The 18,711-nt window shown below is 42.8% G+C and overlaps 1 protein-coding gene across 2 annotated transcripts in view; it reads right to left on the bottom strand.

Annotated features, from left to right (window-relative positions):
• The window catches only part of PHACTR2 (phosphatase and actin regulator 2), a 206,906-nt gene that overhangs the window by 25,153 nt on the left and 163,042 nt on the right, over positions 1 to 18,711 (bottom strand). The window contains exons 5-9 of one of the 2 annotated variants that reach the window (XM_030556475.1): positions 16,983 to 17,216; positions 8,640 to 9,201; positions 5,990 to 6,177; positions 4,746 to 4,902; positions 2,492 to 2,547 (exon numbers count right to left, since the gene is read on the bottom strand). In XM_030556475.1, coding sequence (XP_030412335.1) covers positions 2,492 to 2,547; positions 4,746 to 4,902; positions 5,990 to 6,177; positions 8,640 to 9,201; positions 16,983 to 17,216 — 1,197 coding nt within the window. The remainder of the gene's footprint in view (positions 1 to 2,491; positions 2,548 to 4,745; positions 4,903 to 5,989; positions 6,178 to 8,639; positions 9,202 to 16,982; positions 17,217 to 18,711) is intronic. The other variant, XM_030556477.1, reaches the window with a different exon arrangement.

Here is an 18,711-nt window from a genome sequence, read left to right as displayed (position 1 = left end):
GCTGTGCACACAGCGGGATTAGGTCAGCATAGCTACATCACCAGGGGTGTGGATTTTTCATACCCCTGAGAGACAAAGCTATTCCGATGTAAGTGTTCACTGTAGACCAGCCCTTCTTCAAGTCTGGGGATGTTAACCTGAGTGTTCAAGCTAAATTCAAGGTAGAAAAGATTGTTAAGCATAACAATCCTGCATAGACACACTGTAGGAGACCACTTAAACCAAAGTAGGCAATTAACACTTCTGCAGTTGTATACAAATGGAAGGTTAGCAGGCAGTAGGGTGTATTACAAATTGTAATGAGCCATAAATCCAGTGTCTCTGTTAAAACCATGGTTTTTAGTGTCCAGCAGAGTTATAAATTTAAGTTCCCAGGCTTGTCTTTTCATGGAAAATGACTGTTTATACTATGAAAACAGTGGACGTTACTATACACAAAGTGCTGTCAAACCCATAAGATAAACAAGCTGAAGTGACAGAGAAAATATTTATCTTCTGCTATTTTCTATCACCTATATTCATCTTTGGTGTTACATGTAACAGTAGTAGGTCAAAAATTAATTCTAGGTGTGATTTTTAATTTGATTGTGTCCTTTGACATGTTGATAGATCATGTTTATTAGACCTGAACAGGGAAAGTGTAACTGGTGTCCTCAAAGTCAGCAGAAGTAGCTTGTGATATATGCGTATGAGTTTTTGGAATTATCTTTCTCAAGTGGTCAGGGCTTAAATTCAGTCGGAGCTGTCCAGAGTGGAGCTCCGGTAAATATTTTCAAAGGCTTTAGGCAGAAGCTCTGAGCCCTGGTGTCTCCCGCAGGGCAGGAACCCTGAGCCGTGGCAAGCACCAGCATGCCCCGTAGGGCAGGAGCTCTGAGCCCCAGTGCGCTCCGCAGGGCAAAAGCCCCCAGCTCCGGGGCTCCGGGAAATACTATATAAAAATTTAAAACGCAGCCGGTGGTCCAGCGTTTGCTGACTGGTTATCAGATTAATATGGTTATACTTCACAATTTATCTTTATTACATTTGATAGTGTAATGTACAGATTCAAAATTTTGCACATTACAAAATGTACTGCAGATCACCTCTTGGCCAGGACTTTGTTGAACCCTCTTTTATGTGCCACAGTGCATAGCAGATAACCAGAAGCTACAGTTTTAGTAATTATCCTAGTTAACTTTTGAGATGCTAGATTACACCACTGATATTTTATCAGCTTTATGGTCTTCCTGAAAGCTGATAACTTTTTTTTTATTATTTGTTGGCCTGGTCAAGTAATGTTGCCAGAATCACTTGGATTTCACAGGGCATGCTATCCATGCCTACTTCTCTCCCTCTCTTCCACTCACACATTGTGTGTAGATGGATTCCAGGCATGCAATGGTTGACTATATGCTTGAAAATGTAGCATTTCACACATTGTATCATTTATGTGATGGTTAGAAAAGTTCTACACATCAGATCTAGATGATGGGTTTTCTGGGTTGTAAACAGACTAATTTTCCTATTATTATTGCCGTCATTTATTACTCATATGCTGGCAGAACCCATAATATGGTAGGTACTGGGTACTCACTAAGGAAGACACAAATCTCTACCCCAAAGAGCTTACCTGTTTGAGTAGGCGAGCAATATAAATAAGGGGAAACATGGGCGAACAATCAAAGTATGTACAATATACTTCATACCCATTGTTTTTTCAACAATTAAACAACACATCAGCTATACTCAGCCAATTCAGGATGACTGGCCAATTTCTTGTAGCTGTCAGGCAAGGTGTGAGTCCTGAGCAATGAGTGGCAGCCTTATGAATCAGTTGAGCAAGGATATTCCGTGCATAGGGGCAATATGGCAAAATGCACAACTATAGTTATGGGAGAAGCAGATCTGAGGGTGGGCAAGGCTGCCATCACTGGCGGCATGCTGCCTCTTCTCCTCCCTCTCCATTACATAGGGACCCAGCAATACTAATACAGCTTTAGGGAGGCAATGGTTTCGACATCTTCAAGGAGCTGGAATATATTGTCTTCTCTCCTCCAGGACGCTTCACCTCTCTTTTGCTCTTTGTACTTTACTCACTCATGTCTACCCCTGTTTGGGGAGGCACCGGATATTTCCCATCCTCCTTATAAAAGTTAGTGGGAAGCGATTAAAAAGTATTAAAAATGCCTTTAAGGAGTACCTGTCTGACTGATTTTTATAACAGCAGGAGCAGATTCTGCGCTCAGTCACACTCATGCAGCTCCACTGATGTCAAGGGAGAGAGTATGGGTGTGACCAGTGACTCAGTTTGCCTCCCTGAATACAGCCTGTATTTACTGCTGCCATTACAGATTTATGATAGGTCTAATGTCAAGATGCTACTTCACCAAGCACCATCTCTCTCCAGGCATGAATCTAGCATTTTACACTAACTGTCAAGGTTCCTAATGAATCCTACAGTTGTGCTTTTTTGCTGAATACATAATTACACTAATCTGCATAGAATACTTACGCTTCAGGATATTTCTCTGCTCTAGCTCTTCAGTTGTAGGCCTCTGGCTAAGTCTCCTGTGAGTACAAATTAAATGACCATTTATAAGCCAAGATTTATCAATCAAAGGTTAACAATAAAAACAGAAGGTCGCTTTGTTAAAGTCTGCAATGCAACTTCTTTAATGCTTTTAATGCTTTTCATTTACCACTGAGGGGTAGGTGTGCAACTGCACAGTTAATCCGAATGTACTTTCTACAACTGAGCACATACACTGGGTACTGAGCCGGCATATGTCTAGTATGAGGCACAGTTGACCACTTAGACATGCCAATGACCAATGTGTGGATGCAATCATGGTAACTGTGTGCAAACCTTTAAAAAAAGGGCTCTAAAATACTCCATTTTGGGATCTAGTTTGAAGGAATAATCTGTACAAAAACTCCCTGCACTGTATTGTAATATATTGTGCAACTGTTGGAATATTTTCATGCATTTATAAATTCTTTCAATTTCATTTGCTTTGAACACAGGAAAATGCACACTACTGACTGAGTGCTACATACACTTCTACTCTGATATAACGCTGTCCTAGGGAGCCAAACAATCTTACCGCATTATAGGTGAAACCGCATTATATCAAACTTGCTTTGATCTCCCGGAGTGCACAGCGCCCCCCCCTCGCCCCCCCAGAGCACTGCTTTACCGCATAATATCCAAATTCGTGTTATATCAGGTTGCATTATATCGGGGTAGAGGTGTATATGCAAAGTCTGGAGATTTAAATCAAAAAACTATTTTAGTTACCTACATGCCAAAAAGTATCTGAACATTTTTAAAATGTCTGAAAACTACTTATTTTCAGGCTTGTATCCTAGAAAACATGGCTAATAATGTCATAAATTTACTAAAGAATTCACTTCTGGGCTGCAAAGAAACAGGAGAAATTTCAACAGGAAAGTTAATGTTGGGTATCTGTGAAAGTTAGAAGACCCAGAGGCAGCTTCTCCGTCTAGTAAACCTCCTACGATTCACCAGGGAGCATCACTGACATAATTAATCTCATCGTGTCCATCAGACTGGGAACCTGCACTAGATAATCTTAGCAGGTTTGTGGGAAAATGGAAGGAAGGGGCAAAGACAGGGGTGGGTGAGCGCACAAAGCTTCAGTGAGGGGCTGGAGCCACATAAGTAGGCTGGAAAGGGGGGCTGAGCAGCTGAGCTCTGCAGGATGGACTTTCTGGTAAGAGACGCAGGAGAGATGTAGCTACAGGAGACTGGCATGAAAATGGAAGTTGCCCACAAACACATAGTATTCGATTGATTTGCATTGTAGAGAAGAAACCTGTTAAGGCAATGAGCTGCACTAACTGTGTATATATATTAAAGTAGCCCATGTCAATGGAGGACTGAGTTATGTACAAATTTTCAAGTGTGTACATGACTCTCTCCAGCTTACAGAGCTTGAACAAAGTCAGACAGGGTTAAAAATGAGGGATTTTAATCTGTTTAGCAATCACTCATTGTGAAAAATACACAGAAAATGTAGACCTGATCCAAAGCCCACTGAATAATAACAATATTAATAATATAAAATAATATAATACCTAGCTCTTATATAGTGTTTTTCATCAGTAGTTCTCAAGACTTTCATTGACTTCAGTGGGTTTTGAATCAAACCCTTAAAGTGCCAGGTGCTGACTGAAATGTTAAAAGTTTGATAAGACTAAGTGTTAAACTTCATAGTGATTTCACAGGTTTACACTACCCTTTGAGTGTAAAGCTCTACATGAACATAACCATGTAGCCACTAAGGTGACTTAATAATCTATTATCCGCAGCCACCTCTGGAGTGGAGCACGTTGGTACCACCAATACTACGCAAGGCAACTTAGGACAAGAAGTTAAGAACAGTGTATTCAGTTTAACCTATGGAGGAAATGTAGGTAAGCACAATATGATTACTGGAGTTGGAATTTGGCCAGCACACCAGTGGCAAGAACCACACACCTATATCATTATTAAAGGGAACGTGCCCCATGAATTCTACACACATGATGCACCACACCTACCGTTAAGGAATAAAATATGTTTTTTATCAGGCTTTCAAGTACACAAAATAATTTAGTTCACATTGTAAGACTGTATCAGGTGCTCACAGACCTGGCAACCCAAAATATCCTGCACCAAATACCATGGCTGCATTTAAGATGTGATGCCAATGTTCTTGTTTTTTCCCTACCTCCCAAACCCACCCTCAGATTGCAATGGATACCTCACTAGCTTCGTTCCGATCTGATGTCTGATTTCCTGCCTCTCCTCCTCAGAGGTACGCTGCAAGATGTTTTTGTCTTCCAATTCTTTTTTAGATGGTCTGTTGCCAAGTTTGATAGCAAGAGTATCCCTACGACGGATTTTACTTGCCAAAGAGCCTGAGGAAAAAAGGAGGGGGACAGAGAGTTCATTCACACTCAGGTTACAGATGCAAACTATCAGAGAGAATTTTTAATACATCCCCACAACTGCCTCTTTTTCCACATGCTAAAGAGGAATTTTAATTAACATCAGAAGAAAAATAGTTTCAACTCGGCTCATGACAATAAAAGGCTGAAGGACTCAGAAAAGAACAAGCTGACAGCCAAGATGTTCAAAGATAGTGAGTGAATTTACAAGCTTCACCCATCATCTGTGAAGTGATATGATAAAAATGAGAAATCTGGGCTTGAGGCTCCCTGAAATCTGATACATTACAGGTTACTTTATTTCCTTTTTTAACAGCATGTTTAGCAAACTGCTTCTCTTTTCTTAAGCCTTACACTGTTCAGTCTAATTCTTCTCTTCTCCCTCACACCCCCTCCTCATTTTTTTAATGCTACTTAGCATTTTTATAGTGCTTTTCATCTTCAAAGCACTCTGCAGACATTACCTAATTTGTTAAATTATCACAAAAGAGAAAATCCATTTTTTAAAAGTGCATTTAGTGCTTGTAAAGTATTTTAGATGGAAAGCTGTGGGGGCTGTAGTTATCTATTCATCCGAAAACCAGATACACCATGGACAATGACAATGCATGCCTCCCAACACTGCCCCACCAATACACTTCAATCAATGGTGGGACCCAATTTCAGTAGAAAATCCACTGAGCTACACCGTACTCCTATAAATAACATTTTTAATACTGCTTGCCTTGTATTGGACCAATGGCCAAATGAATGAAATACTCAAGCAATAGTGTAACTGAGACTGCCGTTCCCCTGCATCCCAACTCAGCACAGTGACAAACAGCTTCCTCCTGATCATTCCAAGATAGGTCACTCAGATGAAATTTCAAAACTTTCACACACACAATGTATCATCTTTGCTAAGAGAGTCAAATGCCTAAGAAGTCCATAACCAAAGATGAAGGAATCTCTTCCAGAAAACAGCTGAGTTAAACTATCTGCTTACTGATGGGTTACTTTTGCCATTCATATAAAGTGACCATCTCTCTCCCACACATCCCTCTTTAAATTGTCTTACTTTCTGCACTTGTGTTATCGTCGTCGTCATCGTCATCATCAGTGTAGAGTATTGGCCCATCTGAATCGGAGTCGCTGGTGTGGCTCTCTTTGCTGCTCTCACTTTCCATAGGTTCAGGAGGTTCTTCTGTTGGTTGAGAACTTGCTAGGTTAGGAGTTTCCTCTTCCTGGTCGTCTTTGGTAACTGAACTGGTGATGCATAATAAAGACACTGTAACATTAAGGTAAGCAACACAGAACACCAAAAGGAGACCGCCTGGATAAGCAAGCATGAAAATACAAGCTATTTTATTCAGACTGACTTAATCTTATATATAAAGAGATGCAAATGGTCTTAATGATGAGCTGCACCAGTAATACATAAAAAGCATTAACAGCCAACAATCGGAGATGTATACAGTGAGGGAGATTCTCTCCTGAGCCAGAAGTCTGCTTGATATAGGGGGATGGGATGGTACAAATGGGTCAGTTCCAGCTCCCTGATCTGAAGGCCAGCCTGACTCCATCACTCACTGCTGCTACCAGGTAGTTCTAAGTTACACCACTTGTGTACACCTCTCCTTAATGGAGCCTACATCAGTGGAGGACATGCTCCATGCCCACTGCCCATCCACCCTCTGTGTGGGATGAGGGGAAAGGGCAGAGGCACAGGGGCTTGATCATGGCACAGATGTGCTAGCCGGGAGTTCCTCTATGCCAGGGGAATTCTTTGCTGGTGATTAGCATCTGGATTACAGCCCCTTTATGCCACCTAAGTGCAGAAACTAGAACTGCTTAGTGTGGTTGTGAATGATGTTGATTTCTCTTGTGAGGAAAACAGAGCACTGTTGTGAAAATGGGGCTGACAAGTTTACCCTAATTGTAAGCTCAGTCTGTATGACGTTACAATAACCTAAAATAACAAATGTCAATGAAAAGTTGGTCAAGCTGATTTTAGTAATGAATGTTATAAACAAGTGCAAGAGAACCAGACATAGACACTAAATTAGTCCAACCAAAAAAAAAAAAGACCACATTGATCTGATTCAAGGACTCTGCTGAAATCATGCTTGGTAAAAACAGAAGCTGTAGAACCAGAAATTAATGAACCAAAATTGGTGTGTCGGATACTAGGCCTGATTGATGGACACAATAATGAAGGGATGGACTATTCCACTCATCCCTCTCTTTTTTTAAAAGAAAGATACTGGGGGGGAGGGAGAACAGAAGAATAGATGGAGGCTACTGGAGTGAGCTTTACCCTCATGGCTGCCAACTCCACCATATGCTGGACCCCCCCAGATCTTCTTCGTCCTAATCCCAATGGATATTCTGACCAGACTGGGCCAGAGAGAGGGACCCAGATATATCACCACCCCAGATGAATCCCAAACACCGCCTGAAATGAAACCAGATCAGACTTTAGCAACAGTAGCTACAGCTGCAGCTGCAGCCCATCTCAGCTCACTGCTTTTCCTTTCCCTAGGTCTGGGCTTTAAAAATAGTAATACCAACAGCAGCTCCAGCTCATCTCAACTAACTTCTCTTCTCCCCATATGGACAATTATTGCCATCTTCGATACCATCTAAGAGAGGGGAGGTGGAGGTTTCCTTCTAAATTTTCTCCAGCTAAAGAGAAAGGGGAGAAGGGACATTGTTAAAATGAAAGCCTCTCTTAATACTTTACATCAGCACCTCCCTCAGCCCGCACTGCTTCCCGCAGCCCCCATTGGCTTGGCACGGCGAACCGCGGCCATTCAGAGCCTCCATTGGCTGAACTTGTGGACGCGGCAAGTAAACAAACTGGCCCGGCCAGCCAGGGGCTTTCCCTGAACAAGCGGAGGACCAGCTTTGAGAACTACTGCTTTACATTTCCAATGCTTTAACTGTTTTTCCTTCTTCTCTGTATCTTTGATAAAAGGTTGAATGATTTTTAATGGTGTGCTTGCCATGGTACTAAGCAGGCTAAGCTTTCTAGACACCAAACCCCAGACCTTGCTTAACACTGTTTAATGCTGAAAGTGACTGGGTTCAGAGGCCAGTACAGGGGAGGGGGGAGAGGGAAGCCAGGGGGCCATGGTCCCATCACTTTTAAAAGTCAGGGAGCTATGGGAGGGCAGACAGGAGTGAGTGGGAGGTGGGGCCTTGGGGGAAGAGGTGGTGCAAGGGCAGGGCCTCCGAGGAAGGTTATTTAGGGTTTGGTATTGATACCCATCACTGTAACATTTTGGCCCCTTCCTATTATGCAGAATGGCAATAGTGAAGTCCCTTCTGGACTTTATAGAGTCTCTGATTCTTCTTCCTTTCTGGTTGATAGAAATAACTGCTCAGGGTATTTTTTTTAAATTATTATTCTTATAAAAGAGTGGCAGAGGGGAGCAGTTGCTATTGCAAATGTTCTGGTTATGTTGGGAAAGGATTTTCAAGTTTTGTTCATGTATTTTGCCACTTCTACTTTTGGTTGTGCCTAGGACATGGAAGCGTAAAGGCAAGTGAAAATGAGTAATAATGAAAATCAAGTTAACTAAAAAATTTTTGACCCGATCAGTTTGATTCAAGTGTTAGGCAAAAGGTACAAGACTGAGAGCATTTCCTACTTTATCTGAATATTTTTGCCACCTCTGGCAATGTGCTGTGTACCTTATTGCTTATAAAAGACAGTAGAGTCTTACCATGTTGTGTTTTCTTCACTCCTATCCAGGCTATTGTCTAGGGCTATACTGCTAAGGTCTTCATTGTCTGTTTCATGTTCAGTCTGGAGAAGAGGATTAGAATCTGAGCCTGGGACAGACAGGCCTGCTTTGGTGCTAATGGGTACATCTGGTGTTTCTGAGGAGCCAGTGGACTGACTGGCTGAAGAAGGAGAGGAAGGCGGCAGCAGCGGCGGTGGTGGAGGAGGAGGAGCAGTGGGAGGAGGAGGGACAATCAGTTTGCTCTGCTGGTCTGTATCTTCAAATTCAGAAATTATGACGGAAGGTTGCTCTGGCTGAGAGCTTTCCACCTTTGTTTCTAAACTGTTTGCTGCTGCATTGGAGGTGGAAGAAACATCCCCATCTGCACGGGTTCGTGGGGCTGACTGCTTCCCCGGTTTTTTCTTGACCCTGGCAGTCCCTGATGTGCCCGTTTTACTAGGTGCTGTCTCCTTAGAGGCTTTTGGATGAGATGATGTGGATGAAAGAGATTGTGAAGAAGATGACTTAGAGATGGGTAATTTTTTTACGTGAGAGGAGCTAGCTAGAAAGAGAAAAGACAAACATTTTACAAGCTCAGAAAAGCAGTTTTTCTTTAAACCATTTGAACTGTATCTTGAATTGATATTTTAATAATAAAATAACTGTACTTAGTACTTCTATAACTCTAAGCATTTGACAAACATCAGCTAACTAACTGGTTCTCGCAAGTCCCCTGTGAGGTAGGTAAGTTGTATTACTTCCAGTTTTAGAGGGGGGTAGAGGCAGAAAGTGTAAGTACTTTCCCAAGGTCATTAGAGCTGAAGCTAGAGATCCTGACTGTCATCCCTCTGTGGTGACCACTAGGTCAGTGCCTAGTAATAATCTTAAAAATCCAGTTGTTTAAAATAACAACACAGTTGTCCTGACTGAATAGCTAGCTACACATCAGGACAAATTTTCAGAAGTGCTTTGGGTGACAGAAGCCTGTCTTATTTTCAAAAGTGACTCAGAGACTTATGAGCTACTGACTTTCAGTGGGACTTAAGCATATCAGTGCTAAGTCACTCTTGAAAATGAAACTTAGTTTCCTAAATCATTCAGGGGCTTTTGAAAATGTTACTATGTCTGTGTAGAAGTCTTGTTTCACAATCATTAAAGCATGATTGTACATCCTCCTGTAGATGGACGTGCACATAGAGCATTTGTGAGAATTAGTTGCATGCATTCTGTGGAGAACGAGCTCCAGTGAAAACTTCCCTGGTTCCTCTATTCTAAACAATGCTGGCCCCAAAAAGATACAAATAATCCCAGTCAGTCTGCAGCTAAAGTTAACAATTTTTACAACTAACCTTTCCTATTAAGTTTTTTTGTCCGAGTATTATAGACTATCATCATTATTGCCATTCCATAACACCTTTCATATGAAATATCTAAATGCACTTTATCAATATCATCCAATTATGTCTTGCAATGTTCTTGTAAGGTTTTTCTCCCCCACTTTACAGATGGGGAAACTGAGGCACAGCTAGCTGTTTTGCCCACGGTCACACAATGAGTCAGTGGCTAAGCTGGGAGAGAATACAAGAATTCTGACTCTCATTTTAAAAAAAGCCCGTACAATTAAATCCTTTTAATTAAAACACTGGTGAAGTCAAACACTTTTGTTGTAAGGGGAAATGCATTAAAATTAAGACAGTGAACGAGAGCATTAAAAAAAGAATCACATAACAGATCAGTGAATTAACATTCCAAGTATGGAACGGGGTCAACAAGCCGCACACTGAACCACGGAGGGGAATAGAGCAATACTGTGCTAGGAGGCCCTGCTCCTCAACATATGCAAAGCATGTTTCCAATGGAGGAACATTTTAAGGAGATTGGCAGCCCAAAAGAAAGGGGGTGGGAGAATTAACTGCTCTGCATGTGGCACCAAGAAACAAGGCTGATGCTTAGAACTGTGCAGGGAGTGGCAACAGCTTTGTGAAGGGGGATTTGGGTTCCCTCAGTCCTTGAGAGTTGAAAGCTCCGAGACAGATTAACTAACTGAACTGGACACTGAGGACATGTCTACATTGCCGTTAGACACCCAGGGCAGGCCCATGCCAGCTGACTTGGTTTCCTGGGACTCAGGCTGAAGGGCTGTATAATTGCAGAGCTCAGGTAAGCTCTGGGACCCTCCCACCTAGGGTGACCAGACAGCAAATGTGAAAAATCAGGACAGTGGGTGGGGGGTAATAGGAGACTATATAAGAAAAAGACCCAAAAATCGGGACTGTCCCTATAAAATCGGGACATCTGGTCACCCTACTCCCACCTCACAGGGTCTTAGAGCCTGGGCTCCAGCCAAGGCCAGAACCTCTATGCCACAATTACACAGCCCCTTAGCCTGAGTCAGATGGCACATGCCAGCCGCAGGCTTTTGATTGCAGTGTAGACATATCGTAAGAGACTGAGGAGAGTCTGCTTAGTCTGCAACCATGCCCCAAACTGAAGAGCATCAGATTGATAGGAAATGACTAGGGGGATACATACTTTGGGGTAACTCAGTAACTGGGCTGGCCACATTGAGAGACTCCTGGGGGCCCTGTGCTGATACCTCTTTGAGTGGGAGGGGGTCCCCCCTATGTTGCCTCCCCTCCAGGTCCTTTGTAGTGATGGAGCAACTGGAACATGAGGGGGTAATGAGGCTGCAGCTGGGACTCTGGGATGACTAGACTGGCAGAACTTGTAAAGTCATGAGGAGCTGACCACTAGGCCAGATGGTCACCAGACCTTCCTTCTACAGCAGACAGGCGCAAACTATGGCCCGCATGGAACATCCGGCCCACAGGACCCCTCTCTCTCTCTCTTCCTGCCAGGGAGTAGGGTGAGAACAGGCTCGCAGAGGAGCCAGCCCAACTCCATGGCAGCACGATGAGCGGGGCAGAGGCTAGCCCCTGACCCCTCCCCTTTTGCTCCCCTCCCTCCTTCACAGTCACAGTTCCCTCAGCGCCTGGGGCCACCTGGCTGCAGCTCCAGCTGGGTGGCACGGCTATAGTGCCACCAGACCTGATGCTCCAGGGAGACTCAGTCAGGGGACGGGGAGCAGGGGGTGTTACACCGGAGTTGCAGGGGGACGGTCAAGGGGCCTGGGCCCTGCTGCCATGGTCAGGGGCAGAGCAAGCCAGGCTCCTCCCCCCACCCCCAGCATGCTTGGTCTCTGTCCCCAGCAGCCAAGCCCAGACAGGGAACGAGCCCTGCCCGACTGCCAGGGAGGGCAGCCAAACGAGCAGGGGAAACACAGGGAAAGGACTGAACCCCCTTTTCCTCCACGTCACAAGTAACGTGGGGTGGGGAGAGCAGGGAGGCTTGGATAAGGGGCAGGGAGCGGGAGGGACTGGATGGTGGATGGGCGTCCTGGGGGGATGCTCAGGGGGCAGAGAGCAGGGGTGTTTGGATAGGATGCGGGAGTCCTGTGGTGGCAGTCAGGGATAGGGAACAAGGGGGGTTGGATGGGAGTGGGGGTTTTGGGGGGCTGGATATGGGGCAGGGGCCAGGCCATGCCTCATTGTTTGTGGAGGCATAGCCTCCCCCAGCCTTCCCTACCCGGCCCTCTATACAATTTCTGTACCCGATGTGGCCCTACAGCCAAAAAGTTGCCCACCCCTGTTCTACAGAGTAGAACAGGAGGCTAACAATGTGCAACAGAAATTCATTTAACTGTATCTTTAAAACAGCAGATTATGATGGGAACCAAAATATAGCTATTGGCCAAACTGATTACAGTGAAATAAACTCATGATACAAAAACTGCTTCTATGCTTAGGCTGCATGAAATCTGAAACAGGACAGTAACAGAGAAAGTCTATTATGCCATTTTCTCCTCTAACACCATTTTATGGGGTACAGACATTTAGAAGGTTCTCTGGTGTAGGGTGCTGAGCAGTGCATCTGGAAAAATCTGCAGAGACTCAGCTTTGTGACCATAGGCAAATCACTTGCTGCTCTTTTTATGTCACAAACTAGCTGTACAATGCATAAAAGCAGGACCTCACTGTAAAACAGGTATTGCATAGGAGCAGAGCTTTAGGGGTGACTAATTTACAAATCAATCAATCAAAAAGAAACAAAATTTAAAGGCAGAAGTGGGAACTTGCAATGGAAACAAATAGTATCTTATTCCTGCACAATATTTAGCAGAAACCTTTCTGTGACAGTGAAGGGTGCTTACAAAGGGCTTGATCCAGTACAGCATTAAGCACAGGGTTGAAATCAGTGAGGCTAGACACATGCTTAAAGTTAAAAATCCCAACATAATATACAATCAATCTATAATTGTCACTGGTTAAACTTCAAAAGGTGAGAGTATTGAAAAATCTTGTCTCTTTCTTAGAACCTCTCCGAGCTTGAAATCATGCTGGAAAACCTGCAAGAATGTTTCCCTGTGACATCTCCTGCTCAATTTCAGATGGGTCAGAAGTATTATGACTCTGGTCATTGTTAGGGCTGGCTAAACATTTTCCATCAAAACTGTTTTTTGATGGAAAATTGGCTTTTCAACTAAGTAGGTTTTTTTTTTTGTATGAAAAATGTTTGCTTTCCATGGAAAATTTAATTTTTTCATTAAAAAAAAGAATAGTTCAGCTAAAACCTGATTTTTTTTTCCAATTTGGAAATACTGCCATGGTGCCTCATAGGAACTGAAGTTCAGTTGACTCACGTCCCCATTCTCCTCCATAGGCTGGGCTCCCTGGCTGGACAATATATTCTAAGATGTATTTTTGCTGGGAATTCCCATGATGCATTGTCTCTCCTCTCCAAGAGGCATGACCATGGTTCATCATTGGAGAAGTAGTCCAACCAGGGAACCTTACAACTCCCATGAGGCACCACAGCAGCACTGCAATTTTTGGCAAGATATTTCAGTTTTCAATAAATTGACATTTTCCATGGAAAATGTAATTTTTTTTTCCTATTTTCATCATAATTTGTGATGGAAAACCCCCTATTTTCAACCAGCTCTATTTATATGTATTTTCATAAGTGTACTTGGGGCCTTACAGTAGGTACAGTGTGCTAAATATTTTCAAAACCATCAGTGTAAAACAGATAAATTAGTATCTACCATCTTTTGAAAGGAACATGATATACCTAATGTTGAAATAAATTATTAGCACAGTATGTATTACTGTAATAACCAAAAGATCAAATGCATCTTTCAATTATACTCATGCAATCCCAATAATTTTATGGAGTTACTTACTCCGGACAGATGGGCGCAGAATTCATATGGCCCGCATATTTCTGTGGCCCCCATGCAGAAAAATGCAAAAGCAATCTGCGGGGGGATACACGCCTCTTCCCTGGCAGCCCAAGCAGTGCATCTCTTCCAGCATGCCTGGAGCAGCTTCAGAGACCCAAATCACTGCAGGGGGAGGAGGACTGGGCATGTGTGCCTGCAGGGGAGACACTGATCACCGTCAGGGGGCTGGGCTGGCCAACAAGCAAGAGAGAATCTGTCCCTCTCTCTTGATACTGCAGCTCGAGAGGTGTGGAGGAGGGTAGGTCTTTTTGTTATGTAGGAGGAAGGCTCTGGCCCTGAGGCAGAAGTGTAGCAGCCTGCCTGCTTAGTATAATGTAACTTCTTGAGAACTGAAAACAACACTTAATTAAATATTAGTATCATGTTAATGAAAATTGTTTGTTTTTAAGTTAAAGAAAATAGCTTTTGTAAAAAAACCCACGTTAATGATTCTGTTGATGGTTAATTGAGCTCATTCTCTGAAGCAGAAATGTAGCAACCTGTCTGCATAGTAACATTGTTAATTATTCCATTCTCAGTCAATTCTCCCAGGAGCATAAAAACCTGTAAAAGTTTTAAGGCCCCTGCATTGCCAGAGTGATGTAAAGCCTTACAAATGACAGTAAGAGTATGTCTATACTTGCAGAGTTTGTGTGCTGTAAGTTTCACCGGTGATCGGGAACTCACTTAATTCCTCGGGTGTCAGAGAGCGTTTATATTAGCAGCACTTCCATCGCAGTTGAGAGCAGCACTCTAGGGCAGCTATCCCACAGTGCAGTTCTTTCCAGTTTGATGATGGGTCTTGTGGGAAGGGAGGGGGTGATCGTGGGGCATCCGGGGTCCCTGCACAGCCTCATCACCCTAAACACTGATCAGCTCCAGTAGCTCAGCATTGCTCCAAGCAGGGGATGGTTTGCTCCTGTGGAGCAGGCATTGTCACCTGGCCAGATAAGTGAGCACGTGCCAAGAAAACAGGAAGGGGCGTTTCAAAGTTCCTGAGGCTTTACAGGGGAAGGGGTGGACAGCTGTTTACTTGGCATTAGAGCAGCCGAGCTGCTGGCCAGAGTGGTCAGCTAGGCACTGTGGTCAGGTAGGCACTCCAGAGGCTAAAAGCTGTGTAAACAGGAAGAACGTGTCTTTGCTTGCACATCACAGTAAAAGCATCACCAGTAAGAGCTGTACACCTCTCGTGGAGGTGGTTTTCTTTTTGCGATGAAACTTCTGAGTTTCACTGGAAAAAATCATTGGCAAGTGTAGACGCTCCCATGGTTTTTGTGCAAAAAAGGGACTTTTCCCACTTTAAATGGCAAGTGTAGACATGCCCTAAAGGAATGAGCTAGGAAGATCTATGAGCTGTCTCCCTTTTTTCCTGTGCCAAAGTGACACAATGGGGTTAGATTTTTACTTACCCATTTAAAAAAAAGGACTTTTGAGGGCAAATAAAACATTTACCAAGCAGTCAATACAATGTCAGGACAATCAGAACCAAGCACTTCCCAAAGTACCCAGCCAGATCCAGGACAATGATTAGCAAAACTGTATGACCTTCATGTGTGAAAGTCTGAGCAATTTAAAATGACATTCTACTTTTTTTTTTTTAAATGAAAATCTAGGATTATAACTGAAATGCAGGGTATTAGTTACTAAGTTTTGTAACTTAACTTCCATGTGTTTAGGAAATGCTGAATAGTTATTGTGACCTTTTTCCTGTATTGTAGTTTAAATAACTTACCCAAAACAATTGAAACTGGTGTGATTATATTGCATTATTTTGACAAAATCTGCAGAATTTTGCTGTATTTTTAAATTTTTTGGCACAGAATCCCCCCAGGAGTCGGAGTACCACCAAAATCACTTAGAACAGAATCAGGCCCCAGGATAGCACCTATTTTAAGTAAACAACTAAGATAATTATTTATCTAAATTCAAAATATGGATCTAATCACCTTCTTCACCTGAATCCATTGCTTTATTTCTATAAAAATCTATTTGCTTTACCTTTTCAGAAAGTTTCCCAACTCTGTAAGAACCTTAGTTTTCCACCTGACTGTGGAGTACAAACAATGCATTCTGGGTTAACTGCAAAAGTGAACATTTGGGTAACTGGTGTAGTTAATGTCAAGTTCATGAATGATACTTTTTCTGGCAACCTGACTATCAAAACTTTAGCAGCTTTGTAGTGTCTACAATAGAATTCTTCTTTCATGCTTCAAATACAAAACCTGCCAACATTTGAAATCTATCAATAGTGATATATTTGGAGAGAAAAATGCAGGCACTGGATGAGCTTTCCAGTTGGCCTAGGGCATAAACAAAGTGCACTGATTATAAACTCACTAGTGTTTTAATTGCCTTCTGGTGGTTTTAATTTTTTTGGTCATCGTATAATTTATAACCACTCTCAGTCAAAGGATATTAGTGTTGTAGGCTTCACTGCTTACAATATCATTGCTAAATGATAGCTAAGCAGTATCCCAATGGGTAGGTATATCTGTGATTTATCTGGCAGCATATTTTGTCATGATAAGGGTATTCTGTATCTTTGCAAACTATCAATCAACTGAGGGAATAGTTGGACTTTTTCAGTGAGCTGTAATCCATTCTAGCACCTAGAGGCAAATATATCTGACAGTCTTTAGGGCTAATTTAGTGGTTTAGATTCTGCCCTCTTAAGAGAACTTGTAGTCTTGTAAAATTTATTAAAATTTTAGTTACTTCCAGGAGAAATATGTAGTCATACATTTCCGAGAGCAATTTTTTGGGGGAGTAACTACGATAAATTTTGTCTTGGAACTCACCTTTTCCCCTGCAGCTTCTCCCAACACCTCTACCCTCATTTTCTGCTGTTAACTGGGTATTCTACATCACCTCTGTATAACACTCAATCTCACATATACAGACATTAGACAGCAAAGCGATTTCTCCATTTTTGGAGGAGCATGAGGCCAATGGAGAGCAAGGTGCAGATTCATTAGTAATTACAATTTACACAGAGAATAATTAGTACAAGCATCCCCATGCACATGCACCCACCATTCTGGCACTGCCTATTCAGTACTCACCAGCTTCTCGATTTGCATTGTGACCTGCTGGCTTGGGAGGTGGAACAGGGGACTGCTTAGCAGGAGCCTTGACTTTTTTTTTAACATGAGGTGCTTCATTACTCTTATGGCTGGTGGCGGTGGCAGCAGCAGTAACATTTTTTGGAGGTATTGATGCTTTTTTAGGTTTAGGCCTAGACTTAGGCGGCGGTGGAGCATGGGATGCCAGTTTTTCAGGACAGTTAACAGTGCTTTCTATAAAGAAGAAAGTGAACAGAAGCCGACTGACACGGACATACACAGTGTAAACACAATGACAAGCTAGATGCTGCTGCTTAAGCTCTTGGGAATCGGAAAAGAGTTCCTCTTCTCTTATTTAATAACAATGCATCACCCGAATGAAATGTTACACTAGCTCTCAACTGAAGACCTTTCTATGGAGGATGGGGCACTTACCCTGCTTCTCCCAATTTTAATCTATCCCACAGGTTTCTGAGTTCTACCCTTGACTTGCAGTAGCACTGATTGGCCTGCTAACTACAGTCTGAGTCAGTGTTAGAATCTAGGAGCTCCATTCTCCCCTCAAACAAATTCCCTGAGGTTCTGTTTACTTCCCTTGAGAGCAGCAAACCATATAGTCCCGTATTGAATTTGTGACTGTTCTGTAAACTGGGGCATCTCCACAGTCACAGGTTCAGTGGTTACCAAACCTGGCAGTGGCTGGAAATTTCAGCTGCAGCAGCTCCTTCTCCTGTGCCACAGCATGTTTGCTAGAAATGGTAACTTTATTCAGGTATCTTCCTCACAGTACTTCTATTCTTCAGGCAGAACTGAAGCCAAACTAAATGGAATGTTATTTGGCATGGGAATACTCACCTGCCCTTGCACTGACTCTGACTGTGACTGCCAGCACTGACAGTATAGGAGCAAAATGCACAGTTAAAGTATTTCTAAAAATAGCTCCCTTTGACATTGGAGGTAACTATTTTTGGTAATCAGTGGCAATCAGTGTACCAGCTCTTACAATTAAGATCATATTAGAACCATACTCTCTGCATGTCAAGTGGCCATTTCTGGATCTCTTTGTCTTGCCTTCCACCCTCTATATTACTATATCTCTAATCCATTCCCAAAAGATAAGCAGCATGTCTTCACTGTAAAGATTAGCAGATGGAAGACAAATGACATGTTAGACAACAATTACACTGCTTTATCTCAGGATCAAGGATAAAGGATTAGGATCAACGCTGTGGTCTAGCAATGGTGAACTTGAGCCCAGTGTGTCATTGGTCTTCATTACACGCAGCAGGCACACTTCTCTGTTTTCACATGTTGTGGGAATGAAGACAAACAGTTCATTCCTTTTCACTTACTGGATTATCCAGCACAATCACTTCACACTAACTGTTGATTTTGTCACTCTCTATTTCCAGCCTAAGCTTACAACTTTATGGACTTGGCTGTTCTTGCTAATGCTTCTGATACAATATTATGACAACCTTTTACAACTACACCTCTACCTCGATATAACGCTGTCCTTGGAAGCCAAAAAATCTTACCGTGTTATAGGTGAAACCGTGTTATATTGAACTTGCTTTGATCCACTGTGTGTGCAGCCCCGCCCTCCTGGAGCATTGCTTTACCACATTATATCCAAATTCATGTTATATCGGGTGACGTTATATCAAGGTAGCAGTGTATTAAATTGAGGGCTACTTCTGCTCACTGACCCCCTTGGACTATCTCTCTG

This window comes from Gopherus evgoodei, chromosome 3 (assembly GCF_007399415.2).
Source record: "Gopherus evgoodei ecotype Sinaloan lineage chromosome 3, rGopEvg1_v1.p, whole genome shotgun sequence".
Lineage (NCBI taxonomy): Eukaryota > Metazoa > Chordata > Testudines > Testudinidae > Gopherus > Gopherus evgoodei.
This window is presented reverse-complemented; position numbering and strand designations above follow the sequence as displayed.